This window comes from Lampetra planeri, chromosome 2, assembly GCF_965212315.1.
Source record: "Lampetra planeri chromosome 2, kcLamPlan1.2.h2, whole genome shotgun sequence".
Taxonomy (NCBI): domain Eukaryota; kingdom Metazoa; phylum Chordata; class Hyperoartia; order Petromyzontiformes; family Petromyzontidae; genus Lampetra; species Lampetra planeri.
The window spans coordinates 1071783-1087463 of record NC_136108.1 but is presented as its reverse complement, the minus strand read 5'-3'; the positions used below and the strand labels follow the sequence as shown (position 1 = coordinate 1087463).

The 15681-nt window shown below is 48.7% G+C and overlaps 1 protein-coding gene across 1 annotated transcript in view; it reads right to left on the bottom strand.

Moving 5' to 3' along the window:
• Positions 1-15681, bottom strand: part of NCKAP5 (NCK associated protein 5) — a 259865-nt gene that overhangs the window by 122241 nt on the left and 121943 nt on the right. The window contains exon 4 of the mRNA XM_078603791.1: positions 9875-9938. Within this exon, the coding sequence (XP_078459917.1) occupies positions 9875-9938 (64 nt within the window). The remainder of the gene's footprint in view (positions 1-9874; positions 9939-15681) is intronic.

Genomic DNA, 15681 nt, shown 5'->3' with positions numbered 1-15681 from the left:
TTAAAACACCGAATCCAAAGGCATCCCCAGCAGCAAAGATGTATTTGCACTCGGTTCGCACGGTTGCAGTTGAGGCTAGCGCCCAAACCATAGGTCTTTACGATGCATTAGAGGAGCCCTGATTCCACCATAATCCTTGCCAGTAACGTCACGGCACGGTGCGTCCGTGCGTGTGTGTGTGTGCACGCGTGCTTGCGTGTGTGAACACGCGTGTGTGTGTGAGCACGCGTGTGCGTGCGGTGTTTGCGCGCAGTCTATCAGCGCGCACCGCTAATCCGGCCTGCGCACCCCACCGAGAGAGCGATAGACATTCGCGCCAGGAGGTTCCATCAACAACGGGAGCGCACACTGGTAATTAAAATGGTAATTTACACCATGCAGATAAGACTCTTTTTAAAATTCCAACTGCAATCTACTCGGAAATATTTAATAAACTCTAGGCGCAAGCCATTAGTTATATTGCCTTTAATTTCTGCCCAAAGCGAAGTTTCTGCTTCACTACAACCAGGCAAAGGTCGTAGAGTATCTCCAGGTACACGTGAACACACTGCCCAGGTGTGCAGCAACTCCTCCACCCACTGTTGAGGGGGTAGAGCGTTCGATGACGTGAAGTGCTCAGGCAGGCGTTTTGCTTTGGCTGATGGCAGGGCCCCACCTCGTCATGAAGAGCTCCAGATTCAACAACAGTCTCCAACCACCATCACTACCACCACGATCACCACGATCACCACCACCACCACCAAGTCCACTACAACGAAGCTGCAATTGAGCCACACTTCACGACCGAGTGAGCTCAGGTAACGGCTGGCGTGAGCTTCCCCCCACAACACGATGGCACCGCCATGCGCCCACCGTTCCTTCCGTTCGTACGTTCCACACCGGCAAGGACGGGGACACGTTGCGGTCACATGACGTCAGGACACAGACGTCCAATATTCGTAAGGTCGGAGACACGAGCAGCCGAAATGCCGACGACAGAGATAGACACAGAGAGAGAAAGGGGGGGGGGGAGGGTGCCGACAGCAATAGAAAACACGTGGTTTTGTGGTTGTATTATCGTAAGAGTCAGACACCCAACCCTGAGCTGTTTTGTATCCATTCCAGGACAAATATTCATTCTGAGCCAGGACAAATATTCGTAAATGCTCGGTTTTGGGTTACGTTTCACACAGCAAAGTCTTTAACGAATTCTTCATTCTGCTGCTAAAAGTCTATCTCTAATATTTGGTGGGTTCTCAGCCACGCACCGGCAGGAATCTGCCGTCACAGTACATGTGCAGTCCATTAAAAGTGGGTCACTGGAAGGTTTCCCTTTAAATACACGTGTTTAATGGCAGCCGACAGAAAGGGGGCCTCACGTGCCAAACATGTTATGAAGGTTGCAGCAATTACGAAAACTGGTTGCATGTGCGAGGAGAAGCCACACGCTCTCCATTGGCACGTTAGGGATTAACTTCTCTAATAACGATTGTTTCGTGTCATGTATATATGAGAAGTTGGGGGGGGAGGGGGCGGTTTGAGAACAAAATATTAAAAACATGCATAGGAAAGTGGTTATTATTTTATTATTTCATATTTCAGTCGCCACTGCTAATGTAAACTATTTTGAGTAATTTTCATAACTTTAAGATGACATGGTGGTGTATGGAGACTATTTCCAGTATGTTATACATATTTTTGCACTTGTACATGAAGAGTATGATGCATTGTTCATGAAATGAAAAAACAGAGGAGGCCCATTTCCAGACCATGACATATTTATAAAAGCCTCTTTAAAGAAGTATTCGCTATTTCTCTTTGACTGATTCAAAAAAAAAAACACGGTTTAAGAACCTGCATATTGTTTTTCAACCTATAATAATACAATAATATTTAGGCGTCTCTCTCTCCAATGCTGGATGAAGGCTTCTTCCATGCTGTGTCAGTCATGGGAATTGTTTGAACATACCTCAAGACACTGGCAAAGCGGGTTGCCGCGATTGGACAGCTATCGCTCGCCACTGATGTTCGCTGTGCCTGGGGATCGAACTCAGGCGTCCAGGTGCATAGTGCAGCGCCACCGCTCCACCCATCCCGATACATCTCACACAATACGTTTGTATAACAACACAAGTGTCGTCCTTTGTCGTTCACGCCCGCTGCGGGACGAGAGATCTGAATGCTTATTTTTGAGAGGTAGTGCAGCCTGAAGGGAATACCTGCACACCCACCTTGCATCCCCCACACCCCCCTCCCCGCTCACCACAGCCTCATCCCTTTCGTCCCGCAATGCCAAAGCATCCCTCCCCCGGCTCCCGCGCCACGTAAACCCCCAAGCGGTAACAGTCATTAATGCCGCCACGGTCTCACATCTCTGCGGGGACCGCGGCCGTAGCGGGGAGGGCAGCTAATTACGGCACTCACGGCGTTAATAGCAAGCCGGAGGAGAGCTCGCGGCTACGCTGATGCCGGCTGCCTTCTCGGCAGGGGGGCTGAAGGCGGGCTTGTCCTTGCTTAACCAGCTCCCACCGAGACGTCTTATTACAGGGCGCACGCGGCGCTTTCGCCCCCGGAGTCACCGTGGCACGGGCGAAGCGATTAAACGCACGATAACGGGTGGCCGTTGCAGCTTTTCTAAATATCTCTGCATTAGCCGAGCATCTGCAATAACCTGCTGCCGGTTTTATATCCAAGGCGAGCGCGTTCAATTTTATGGCTCAGCAATTTTGCCGAACATTAAACGCACGCAAACGCAGAAACTCGCGGCGCGTGATGTCGTGCGCGTAAAGCATAATGGCCGAAAGCTATACAGCGTGGTACGTGCTAAATTCTGCCCTTTTCCCACGTGCGAAAATATAAATAGGGTGTCCACGCTTAAACACACATGAAAACGTGTGCAGCGAAATATTAACTTAATAATTAAACACTGTTCACGGGGGGAGAAAAAAACTAAACCCCAAAGTTGCTCATGATGCTATTTATTCGGGCAAAGAAACAGGATGCGTGCAATTTCGATACATAAATAATGTTCACAGTGTGTATGGGATCTATTTGCGTGTAAATAAACTAGAGCCGGGCAGATCACACAATGCCCGGCTATTCTGCTAGAGCGCGGGCTTGAAACGCGACGCACAGCAGCGTCTGCCCTCCGTCTCGGGACAGCGTCTCGCACTTCACAGCACGAAAAAAATACGCGAAAAAATATAACACCCGACACGCATTCTTCACATGCACAAATATATGCATTTCTACAGTAGACTGTCGCTATAAATCACAAACCTAAATCACCAACCTTGTGAATTTAGCCTGGGAAAGACTCTGCTATGACTGGGTGAAGCTTATATTTTTTCAAACTTATTTCCAAATCTATTTTAGATTATTTTAAAAAGCCCAGGCAATATAAATCATGCACTACTGTTTTAAGGATAAACATCGGTGCGCTTTATATTTTATTTCAGTGGATATCAGGGAGTTTTAACGAACATTAGCAGACATTTACATTGGCTTATTTTTTGTCTCCTGATTTCAGATAAACTAAATCGTAATTATATCTGAAACACATTTCATGGCCATTACAAATCGAAGCACAAACTCCCCTTTTCATGCAACAGATTAGTGGAATCATTAGAAATGACGATTACAAGCAATTAGGCACGGTTAGCGCGACAGGAAAGCTGCATCAACACACTTCAACAAGCGACACGGAAAGGAGACCGCGGATGTCTCACGGTCACCTGACACAGTGCGGGCATGTGGCCCATCGCCAAGAGCTCCCAAGGTGAATTATCACCATCGTCATCACCACACCACATCCTTCTGAGATGAGGAGCGAGCTGACTCAGCTGTAACAGGTCACCACGTCCTTTGTTGCGATAAGATGCAATTATCGTTGCATTACCAGCTTGCAAAACAAACGGGCCTTTTGGACTAAACGTTCGCTTGCCCAATAACACCCGGCGACAGGGATCGCCCGCAAAGCTGCGGCATTAAAAAACGAGGACCCCTTTTGTGCCGACCCGCACCTGCCCCACGCTTTTATTTGGTTGTTAACGGCCTCCTGGCGAGCGAGAGAGAGGCAGGGAGAGACGCGCACAGGCAACGCACAACCTCCAACGCTCCTTTGGAGTGGTTTCCTCTTGTCGTCTGCTTCGGCTTTGGGATGAGTGTAACAATGCCCAGGGTCACACACACACACACACCAGACACAAAGGATGAAAATCACTCATTTAGCCTCACAGACTGTTTGTTGTTCGTGCCGAGGCAAGTGCTGTTCGTGATCGGATATTAGAGCTGATACGACACACAGGCAGATGGTATGGCCAGAAGCACATTTGACCACCTTTGTTCCCACCGCGGCTAGCTACTCATGTTTTCATTATAGGCTGAGACAACCTAGGGGAGGCCACTGCTGGAATGTACAACCAGAAATTGCACCTTGGTCACCATTATTTTAAAGCAGTACGCTAATCTTTATGCCACCACTCTGCCTACACACACGTTGTTAACATATATTCGCCGATGTCTGAACAATAAAATTAATTATGATTCTAAATTTATCCAGGAAAGCCTGAGCCTCAAGACCCTTGTTTAGGAGGCTCTTGCATTGGGATATTTGGCCAATTCCTTCAATGAGTTTCTACCAAGTGGAAGGAACCCGGTGCAACGAGAGAACACCACATCGATTTTTTGTAACACAAAGCTCCACACAGATGGATGCAAGAATCCATTGCTGTATTGCGACCTCCTGTGCACATACATGCATTCATACTCACATCAGTCCACAGGAGAGCAGCACAACCCCGAGGACGCTGCGGCTGAACCTTTGTCTCACCGCAAGATATACTGCGCTGGGAGAGCCGATTGGTTTTTGCGCGGAGTAAATCTGGGGCAGAGGCAGTAGAGTTTGCCCCAATGGCTTCAGCCAATGATTGGTGTGGGACCCATGCGAGCATGCACACCAAGACAACGAATGACGACCCCACCTGCGAACAAAATCGTTCTGTGCTGCTGTGGAGCATTCATCATCGTCGTCATCCTCGGCCACGATCGATGCACTGCTGGATGAAGGCCTTCCCGAGGTGTCGCCACCTCTCACGATCGCGCAACATAATAATCCGCTTACCACCTGCGCGCGAGGTGATTTCATAGTTCCATCGCCTCGGTGGTTGGACCTCTCAGGCCCGTTTTTTCCCTTGGCTGTCAATCGGTCTTAATTATCGGCTAGCGGCCATCGTTACTTCTGGTGACATGTTCTGCCCAAGCCTACTTACTCTCTTTTCAAGTCAGTATCACGCAATGCTACCCATCTGTGAAGATTGTGACTGCTTGTCTGCCTCCCTGATTAATATTAGGCCGACCGTTCTGGACAATAGCAGCTGCCCATTTTCTGGAATCGAACTTCGCTCGAGAGGAGAAGTAGGCAACACCAATAGGGGCAGCACGGACGTCAATAACAGGAGCGCGATTGAATATCCTACGGCCAAAACTTCCTGGCCTCATGCTATCCTGACGACAGTGGGTGGTCATAAACTGCATCAGGACGTCCCACGGGGGGAATCGAATCTGTTACGCAAGTGGCAAAGATTACGAGACAATCGTCCCTGTAACTATGGCGAACTCCAAACTTTGGAAGATATGGTGATCAGTTGCTCCTTGCATACACTTCCTGGCATGATGAAAAAGTTAATTCGGCATACGATGATGTTCTTGACCAGCGATGTAAACTCGAGCTACCCTTGTAAATATTGCTATGACTACAACAAAAAGACAAAAATCCATCATATAGCCTTTAACAGACTGTTTGGGTAAGTGTTGTTAGCGGGCACCAATGAAGTCTGGAACGGCACACGAGGGGGTGGGTGGATAGCATCACGCCCGCCCGCCTTTGTTTCCCTCGTGGCAATGTGTACACATCGCAATAGGTATTCATTTGAGCCCGAGTCGACCTAGGGGAGGCCCAGGACTGGTTCAGATAATTGCCACTGGTGTTGGCCGCGAGCGGGAATCGAACTCGGCACGCCGGGTTCGTAGGGCAGCGCGCTCACCGCTACACTCCCGCTCCCCACATTTTACTACTAACACACGCGCGCGGACACACACCACCCCCTTTGCGTTCATTCGAGAAACGGATACGGCAAGGGGGCTGTGTGAACTCTGGACCATGGTATCCTCAGTAAATCACTGCAGCGTCCGTGCGTGAAGAATCGGGAGCCCTCGATGAAGGTTTTCCAAAGAAGCGTTCCCCCCCCACCCTCTCCACCACGCCACCTCCTCCACCACTCCATCCTCCCCGGCTCATGCCCCCCACCCCCACCACTACACCCAGGGCCGGATTAGCGCCGGGGGCTTCAGGGGCTGCAGCCTTGGGCCTTGGATTTCGAGGGCCCCCCCAAATAAATAAATAATGGCTGCCACTGCGGCTTTACAACGGTTGAAACACTCTTTACCATGCAGCACTATGTATGCCAAATCCTGTAGGCCATTCGGCAATTCAAACCACATCGTCACGATCTGTATTACTACCCGTTGTGCCAAATTTAAACGTTGTTTTGTTAGTTTTAACTTTGATTTAGGTTTGTAATCCGTAAATCACTTAAAACTAAATTACTTTCAACAGAAATAATCAAGATGAATAACAATGGCAGAGTTTGGCATCATCGGGCATGGGTGGTGGTGAAAGAGTCAAGGGAAGGAACTGAATTTACAAAGGAGGGGGGGCAAAAGCATGACAGGGTCGGGCCCCCCTCAAACTCAAGCCACCAAGCACCGTGATCCATGTCAGTAGATCTCAACGGACCCCGCGACCCCCCAAAAAGCAAGAAGACCAACCATTACCCGAATGATTTAGCCCTGCAACAAACTCTGGAGCCTCGGCACACCAAGTGCTAGCGCCGCCTATTGGTAGAAGTCGTCATTGTCTTTATAACGTATTAATTCACAGTCGCGGACTTTTTTTATTTGTCCCATCGGCCGTGACGACAACTGCCGTCTGCTTATGTTTGCGTTGGCTCTGATTAGTCCTGAGATCAATGGACAGCATCTTTTGCGAACCACGGATTGCGACGGCGGGGCCAGAAGGGCACACACGACTTGCAGGGCGCGCGGTGAGCGCAGGGCATTTACGGGCAGCAGGGACACTTCCTCCTCGTTCCCCGCACGGGCCGCGCTTTATAGCCCTCTATTAGTACGTCGATGGCCACCTTATTTATAGCCGCGACAGAGGAGAGGGGGGAGAGGAGAAAGCTGGCAACACTGGAAGAAAACAACAAACCAACACCCAAAAAGAGAGACGGGGAAGATGGTTTTTGCGTGGCGTTTCTCCAGGGAGCTGCAGAGAGGCGTGCGCGGGTTTTATTTTTTGCCAGCAAATCCATTATAACCCCCCCACTCCACAAAAACGACCCACTCGTCCACAGCACCACTGATACCCATCAGACAGGCTGCATCGCAACCGTTAGGAGCGAGGAAGCCAACCGCCCGAGCCTTTAACTGTTGCCACTTTTGAAACGCATTAAAGATGACCTTGACATTTCTGATTTTGTGCCTTTGGGTCAATTTATCGCCGGAGTGTAAAGCACAGTAATAAACGCGTGACATTATTATTGCTGTTGTTGTTATTGCAACAAATGAACAAGCCGAAGATGAATGTGGTAATAAATCGTAGCTAGGACGAGGGGGTGAACTTTGTTGGACGAGAATGCGATATTGGCCAGTGCCGGGTTTATTGTTCATCTGTTATTAATTGTAGTTTAACTCATTCATCGTAGTTTAACGCAATGACATCAGATTAATGATATCGGTTGTTTCAACTGCTTACATGTGTAAATGTATCGCTTTTATTTTCTACCTACGTGACTTTACCGAAAGAACCAAAGAGTATGGATTCCTGCAGTCACGAAAGCTTCAGAATCAAGATTGTATCGCTTGGTTTCTCCTTTTTGGTCTCAATCGGCCCGCTCTCGCATAGTTTATGTGTGTCTAGTTTAGTGTGTGTGTCTAGTGTTTACACTAAACACTAGTGTCTAGTGTGTGTCTAGTGTGTGTGTCTAGTTTAAATAGCGGAGACACACACACAGGACTTTGACAGCGAGCCGTCCACGATGACTGGAGGAAGGGGGTGCAGCTCTGTACATCGAGATGCACCCTTCCCAGTGCCTCTGCCATGGAGCCTCTCATTCATTTCTGACTCCCCAGGCGTTGATCACAGCAACAGTAATGCGCGAGCAAAAAAAAACCACGTGAGCAAATAAATAGCAAGCTCTTTGTCGAAGGCTTAACCCACGCCGCGTCGGTCACGAGGGGTGGTTTAACCAAACTTCACCACGCTGGTCACGGCAGGTTGGACATTTGTGAAGCTCATCGGATTTCTCCAGGATAAGGAAATAAAGATTCTGACGATAAGACCCAGGACCAGGTCAGGTATCACTCAGCACTGATGCTAACCATGGCTGGGAATCGAACATATGTCGTCAGATCTATGGCGCAGTGGGCAAACAGCTGTGCCACGACTCCGCCAAGCGATGCTCTTGCATATCCCTCCATACGCTTGTAAAGTCTTAAGAGACAAGTGTGATAATTCACAATAATGCATGACACAGCATTTAGTTACATCTATAACTTCTATAGTATCAAATCCCAACCGCACGACGCATGAATGGATGTTTGTCAACTCGTAGGTATTGTGCGTTACAGGTTTACATGACCACTCCAGTAACTGGATTCGCATGGTTGGCTACGTACGGTGCAAAATAATTTCAATAAACATACGTACTAGAGGCCACTACGTTCACCACAAAGCTAAAAAATAATCGATTATTGAACCGAATTATGACCTTGAATCACGATGATGAATTTCATTGCAAGGGGGTATCGTGCCACCTCTACATGTGACATGCATGAACACAACTCTGAGTGCGTTCCCACGACTCGGTGAACTACAACACTTATTAAATACATTCACATGGCTACATTGGTGTGCTACATCTGCTGGAAGGGCTGCTAATGCTTTTAAAATGTAATAATTACTCTTAATAATTTACAAAATAAATGACTTGGTACACTACAGCATCGTGTTTCAAGCATGCCTTTGACATTTGATATTTCTTTCTCAAGCCTGAATGGCCAGGACCCATACATCATGCCGGTCATATATCGAGGCAAGATCCATAATTTGCTTTCAACTTTGTCATGGACATTACAGACAACAAGAACATTTGCTTCCAACTGAATCACCCCGATTGCTCCCAATCTTATCAGATCTCAGAAACCAAAACACACAAAAAAAGCAATGTAATTGCTATTGGCTAAAAACATCCCAAAGCTGAAAACTTACCTGAATATTACTCCGTTGGGATCGCACTCAGCAGCAACAACATTGCCCCCTACTTAGAAAACACGGCAGGGTCCTCCTGAACGCGTCTGAGACTCAGTGACGCTTTCCTGGGCCAACCAGCATAACAATAAACGTAACAATAATCAGCGTGGATGTGAGACTGCCTGGGAAAGCCGGATGTTGTAGGCTTGGCCTGCAAGGTGGCCAGGACGTGGTAGTAAAGCAGTTGTTAATTGAACCCATCTGTGCGGAGTTTTGAGGGGGTTACCCCCTCATGGATTCTTTCTCTAGGTGCTCTGGTCTCCCCTCCCACGCAGAGCCAAACGCTCATTCAGAGCCTTGTCCACACATCCCAATGCAAGACACTCGTGAAAAAGACCCTTAAAATTTGGCGAGAATTTGTTAACGAAATCATTAAAAAAAACTTCAGGCTGGCCGAGGTTACACGAGCGACAATATCTCGGGGGCGAGTTCGCTGCGCTGTGTGCGAGCGGTGAGCGGCACGCGCACGCCACCGGGGATGTTTGCACTGGTCGGGAAACCGCGACCACGACGGAAACTCACCATTGAGCCCTCGCCTCGATGCCGGGCAACCTCCCTCTGCAGCCGCGCCACTGCCTGCTTCTCTCTGCCGTGCCAGGGCAAGAGGGGTGGAGGTGGGGGCGAGAGTGGGAGAAGGGGCGGGGAGGGAGGGACAGGTCAAGAGCGGCACCCAAGGATTCGATCAAGGGAGACGGAAACACGGAGAGGAATCGCACACAATGCCTAGACCTGTCACTCCAAAAACCCGGGGACAGGTTCTATCAATATGTACGTGTGTGTGCACACGCCAACAGCACTTGCCCCAACAGTCTGTTACAGGCTATATGGGGGATCTTTGTCTTGTGTGTGGCGCAGTGGTGCAAGCACTGCGCTAAGACCCCTGGCGAACGGTGTTCGATTCCCGGCTAGATTGCACAGTGGGTACATGTTGTGTAAGGGGATGGTGCTTGGGTTATATGGGCTGGCATGTGTGCGTGTGTGTCTGTGGAGATTGATGGTGCAGCGGTTCACGTGATGTTCGATTCATGGCAAGAGATAAAATCAGTGGCAAGCAATGTCTGAACTTGTACTGAGAGCCTCCAATCGAATAACTCAGCCCTAGACGAGTACCTGAAACAGTGTGTAAATATCAGTACGAAGAGATGGCTGGTTGTTGTGCTGGCCACAATACCAATTGTAGTACGTGGGGTGTAATAGGCGCTCACGAATAGCACTTACCCCAACAACCCAAACGGTTATTCCAGATATATTTGTCTCTGTGTGTGGAAATATATAGCATTAAGCAGAGGTGTGGACTCGAGTCATGTGACTTGCATAACAATGACTTTGTCCCACCTCTGGCATTAAGTGTTCGTGTGAAGCACGCATAGATAAGTTCACACACACTACGTTTATTACGCACACATGCCACGGCCAATGATGGACACGCTTGTTTATATAAGCAGCCACCAATCGTTGGCGCTGTCGCTCACAACGTCCCTATCCGACGCGCAGGTGAAGTGCGTGTGTCAACATCATGGTATCAGCGAGAGCGATCGAACCGTCAATTTTGGTTGTCATCGGATCTCCCTTCTCACCTCGAGGAGGCACCCGAGGAAGATAGAAACCAAACCCCACCTCGAGCCTGTGGCGAAACGTTGACGCTCCGGCCAGGTGCGCCGGCCGAGCCACGCTGCGTTGTGGGCCCAGGTGCGCCGCACCGCGCAAGAGCCAGGTGCGTTGGCTGAAGCACCGCCGAGTGGCCAGGTGCGCCGTGCGTAGATATTTACATCGAACTTAAACAAGAGGTTCGTAAATCGTCACGGCGCTCTGCAAGGGTCGCGCGACGAGCTGGGCGGTGAAAAGGAACTTCGCTTCACCCTCGGGCCGCCATCACTGGGGACGGAGACGCTTTGCGTGGACAAGAATCTCTCAACGCAACGGAAACAGCGTCGACATTCCCGAGCCAACTCTCCTGAAACTCGCGTCCTGTACGTAGAAAGCGAAAATAAATAATCTAAGGGGACCGCAGAGTTTGCTTACAAAGCGAGGAACAGGAATGTAAAATCACATCTTCATTTATTTACACTTGCAATGTTTCGATATACATTGCTGCGTAGTGCACGTTGTCATATGCGTACGTATGTATGTTGTACAAATATGTACGTTTAGACATTTAAATTGTGTCAAACTATTTTAAGCAATCACCATGAGGACACTATCAACGTCCCACAGAACTAAAGGTAAACTTATTTCGCAATGCCACCTTTGTGTACATTATCACCGAACGCTGACCATATCCAAGTTATACGTGAGAATGGCATACTTGCTTCAATGACGAACAAAATATCCCATTCCCACATCTCTCCATCACCCCTGTTGCCACTACGATGCGGAGCTGCGCCGCATCTTCAGTCAGAGCCAATCAATATGGTAAAGCGAAGTGCAGTGAAATTACTACTCCTCGCAGTGACACATTGTATTGCAACGACACACGATTACATTGATTGACCCAGTCCCGGGCTCGTAACGATGCAGCCTCACCGCCGCACGTAAGGGCATCCATGCACCGACTCTCCATTGAGAAGCCGGGGGGTGAAAAAACAACTCGGATAGCCCCAATCAAAATTGCCTTCTTTTTATGTTTGAATAAGTGGAGCAAACGTGACCGTTTTTCCAACAACACGTAACCGTTTCTCTATAACAAAATCACGACTGGCATCCTGCGCTGTAATTTTTAACACACGAATTTTATTTTTCTACAGTACCTTCTACACAATTATAGATACACGCAATTGGATGGAATCTGCCACGTGTGGCTTATTTTAGCTTTAACTGTTATTTACTGCAACCGAAAAACATTCTATCAAGTCCGCGAGAATGGGACAGACGTTCTTGGAACAATGCTAGTATCCACTATATTATTACAATTACAATAAATGGCAGCTATTCGAACAAATGTATTTATTTATTTAACAAACCCAGAAACAGTTACAGCTAACCAAACCCTCACGTGCGCACGTGTTTTCTCCGGCAACTGCGGACAGACAGTGACACATCAGCAAGTAGCGGAGCGGGATAACGACAACATCGGTGTCAACGCACGTCGCCAAAGACAGCGATGATGTATTCACGCGGAACTCATGGCAGCGGAACGACCGGGCTATTTGGCGAAAAAAATAAAAATAAAATACGTATTGCATTACCGTATATCCATTTGGAGATCACTGTAATATGATTTTTAGAGGCAAGCTGCACGCTCAAGCCACAGGCAGATAGAACGGTTCTGCATCATTTGCTCGCACTGTGAAAGGAGAAATCGTTTCGTTGATTTTGGGCATCCTTCATTCCGGCTGAGTATTAAAATGCCCACGCGTGCCTTGTGAATTCAGCACCGGCACGGCAACAAACGCGTCAAATAAAATCTATGCATTGAATTGTGCACTTAACTATTGGTCAGACTCATCAACCGCAGGATCGTGAGAGTTGGCGACGGCTTGGGGAGGGACCTTCACCTCCGATTAGCACGGTTGGCTATGTACGGTGCTAAAGAGGTTCAACACACACACACACACACATTAAGCGGTGAATTGATCACGGCTGATGAAGCGGTTGACGATATTCTAACGGAGCGAACCAAACCGAACCCACAACGAGAAAGAAAACAAACGAGACGGTAAGAGGGGTGGCGAGAAATAAAATCGATCCCGGGGATGAGTCACGACGAAGTGGAATCATTGGGGGTTGGGCGCGAGAGGGGAGGGCGCGAGGCCGTCAGAGTGAACTCAGCAGGCAGATGTCACCACAAGCGAGTGTGGACACCCTCCAGTGGTGCCGACGCCCCCCGCTGCTCGGAGCAGCTGCGAGCAAGCCCCCCTTCACAGATTGTGTGTTTTTCTGATAAACGGTGTCACCCTCCGCAGAGGTTGTGAAAAAGGAAGAACAAAAAAAATGTTTTTAGAACATTATTACTACTCCCACAGTTGTGTTGTTGTGCTCTATCATCAATAATAATTACATTCGTGATTTACAGCCCTTTGTCAAGGCTCTCCCGGAAGACGGCTTCTGCGCACCTATAGGTTGTGGGGGTTGTTTGACCGTAAGGGCATCGGTGACGCCGGGCAGTGTGGGTTGGTGAAGGGGAGGAGGAGGGGGGCCGGTTCAGATATCACCTGCCACTTTTAGCCCTGGTCAGGAAACCAACTCAAATTGCCAGGTTCATAGTGCAGTGCATGCTAATCACTGCATCACGGCTCTGCCTTGCAACATCATCATTGAGAAAAGCAGATAAGGCACTCTCTGTGAGACCTACAAAATACAATGTTGGTTAGCATTTCTGCATTGGCATTACAATTTCTGTTGAGAGCAAACTAAGCAATACAAAATAAACTGAACTCTGACCTTTAATCTAATAATGACAAAAATAGCAATTCACAGGCAAGGAAAACTCTGCTACTTTAGCCAATTTGTATCAACACGCGGTTAACGGAACCGATAGGATGCTGTGCGCTGCAATGAAATCACGCGATCTTACCGCCAACCCTGTAGCTCACATTCCGTAATCGAAGCCGGTGGTGTCTTGGAGCACGAGCATGCTGCCTTTGTGGCGAGGGCCACGTGGGGTGCATATTGACGACATTAACCCGTACGCCACCCCGCCTCTCCTCCCTCCCCACCGCCACCACTACACCTCCTTCCTCGGCCGCAAGGGGAGGCCCCTAATGACTGCGATAGCCGGCTGAAAGGCATCACCGATCGCAGCAAAACGGGCTAATAATGTGGCACAGTGAAGCCACTGCGCCACGGAGCGCGGTGATGAGATTACTGCGGGGAGGCTGCCACTGGCACACAAAGGGCTGGATGCTCCTCAGTTCCCTTCTGCAAGCAGCCCATGAATGTTACCAGAAAATGGGCTGAACCAACACGCACAAAGACAAAGGATCCTCCGTATAGCCTTAACAGACTGTAGGGGCAAGTGCTGTTAGCGAGCACCTATGATGGCCGGCACGGCACATGAGGAGGTGCGTGGCCAGCACCACGCCCGGCCGCCTTTGTCTCCCCAGTGGCGATGTTTACACACCGCACCAGGTACTCATTTGAGGCCGAGTCGACGTAAGGGAGGCCCAAGACCGGTTTAGATAATCATCACTGGTGTTGGCCGAGAGCTGGAATCGAACTCGCGCAGCGTAGCACTAATCACTACACTACCGCTCCCCATAAGACGCACACGTGTGTGTGCGTCAACACGTGTGTGTGCGCGTCAACACACACGTGTTAAAATCGAGTGCTTTGTGATGGAGAAGCAGTCGCTTTCTGGGAGGGATCACGAGGATTGGTCCAATCGCATGAGAAAAGCGACTTTTGGTCTCACTGGGCTCTCATCTAGCTATACACCAAGGACACATCTCAATGGACGGACTCATAATAATTTCCAACCATTACGACCAATAACCCTCATTTAACACCAGGTGACAGACCATAAAGAATGAAGTCTCTTTATTATCAAGGGAGATTTGAGTCACGAAAGCAATACTGTACACAAGTGATAAAGGTCAAACGGCATCAAACCGGGTAAATATATTGAGCGATAAAGATACACACTGAAACTACTTCAAACCATTAAAAGATAATAAAAAGTTTGAAAGTAAAGTAAAAAATCCATTGAGATAGGTCTGAGATGAGGTTTGAGGTTTGGTTAACTAAACCTTCATATCGTTCAAGCAATGAATCCAATTGCCGTGGCAAGCCAACTGCAATGGGATGGTTTAAAGAAACAAAGGCTGTAATATTGTTCCATGACCTGGGGACATCGTGGTAGAGAACCATTTTTCAAATTGTTCTCAATCCTCCTCCATCTCTCTGTCTCACCTTCACGAGCTCTCACACATGAAACACACCCGCCTGAGTTTTCTGGTGATTCCAATCATCTGTAAGGATCTAGCTATTAGCCTTTATTGCCTTGTCTTTAAGACCAAATTGTCTGCAATTGCCTGCTAATATCCCAAAGTTAACAGCAGTTAACAACCCAGAAAATTGGCAGATTTAGCGAAAATGCACAAAGGAGACGACTGGATTCACGCACTCTGCTAGATGCCAGACAAGACACTGCAGAGGTTTAATGATTGACTCGGACGTGAAAGTCTACGACTTCCTCCGCCTTTACCAGGCCACTCAGAGGTCGCTTCTCTTTCACGGAGATCCATAACATGGAAATGAGCAGCCCGGCACATTCCACGCAGAGATAATGTGGTGTTTCAGCATCGCACCGCACAGCAACACCCAGTCCCAAGTCCTTGGTTGTTTACTGCTCTTGCAGACAAGTACCACTAACCAGCCGCACCGGGAGAACT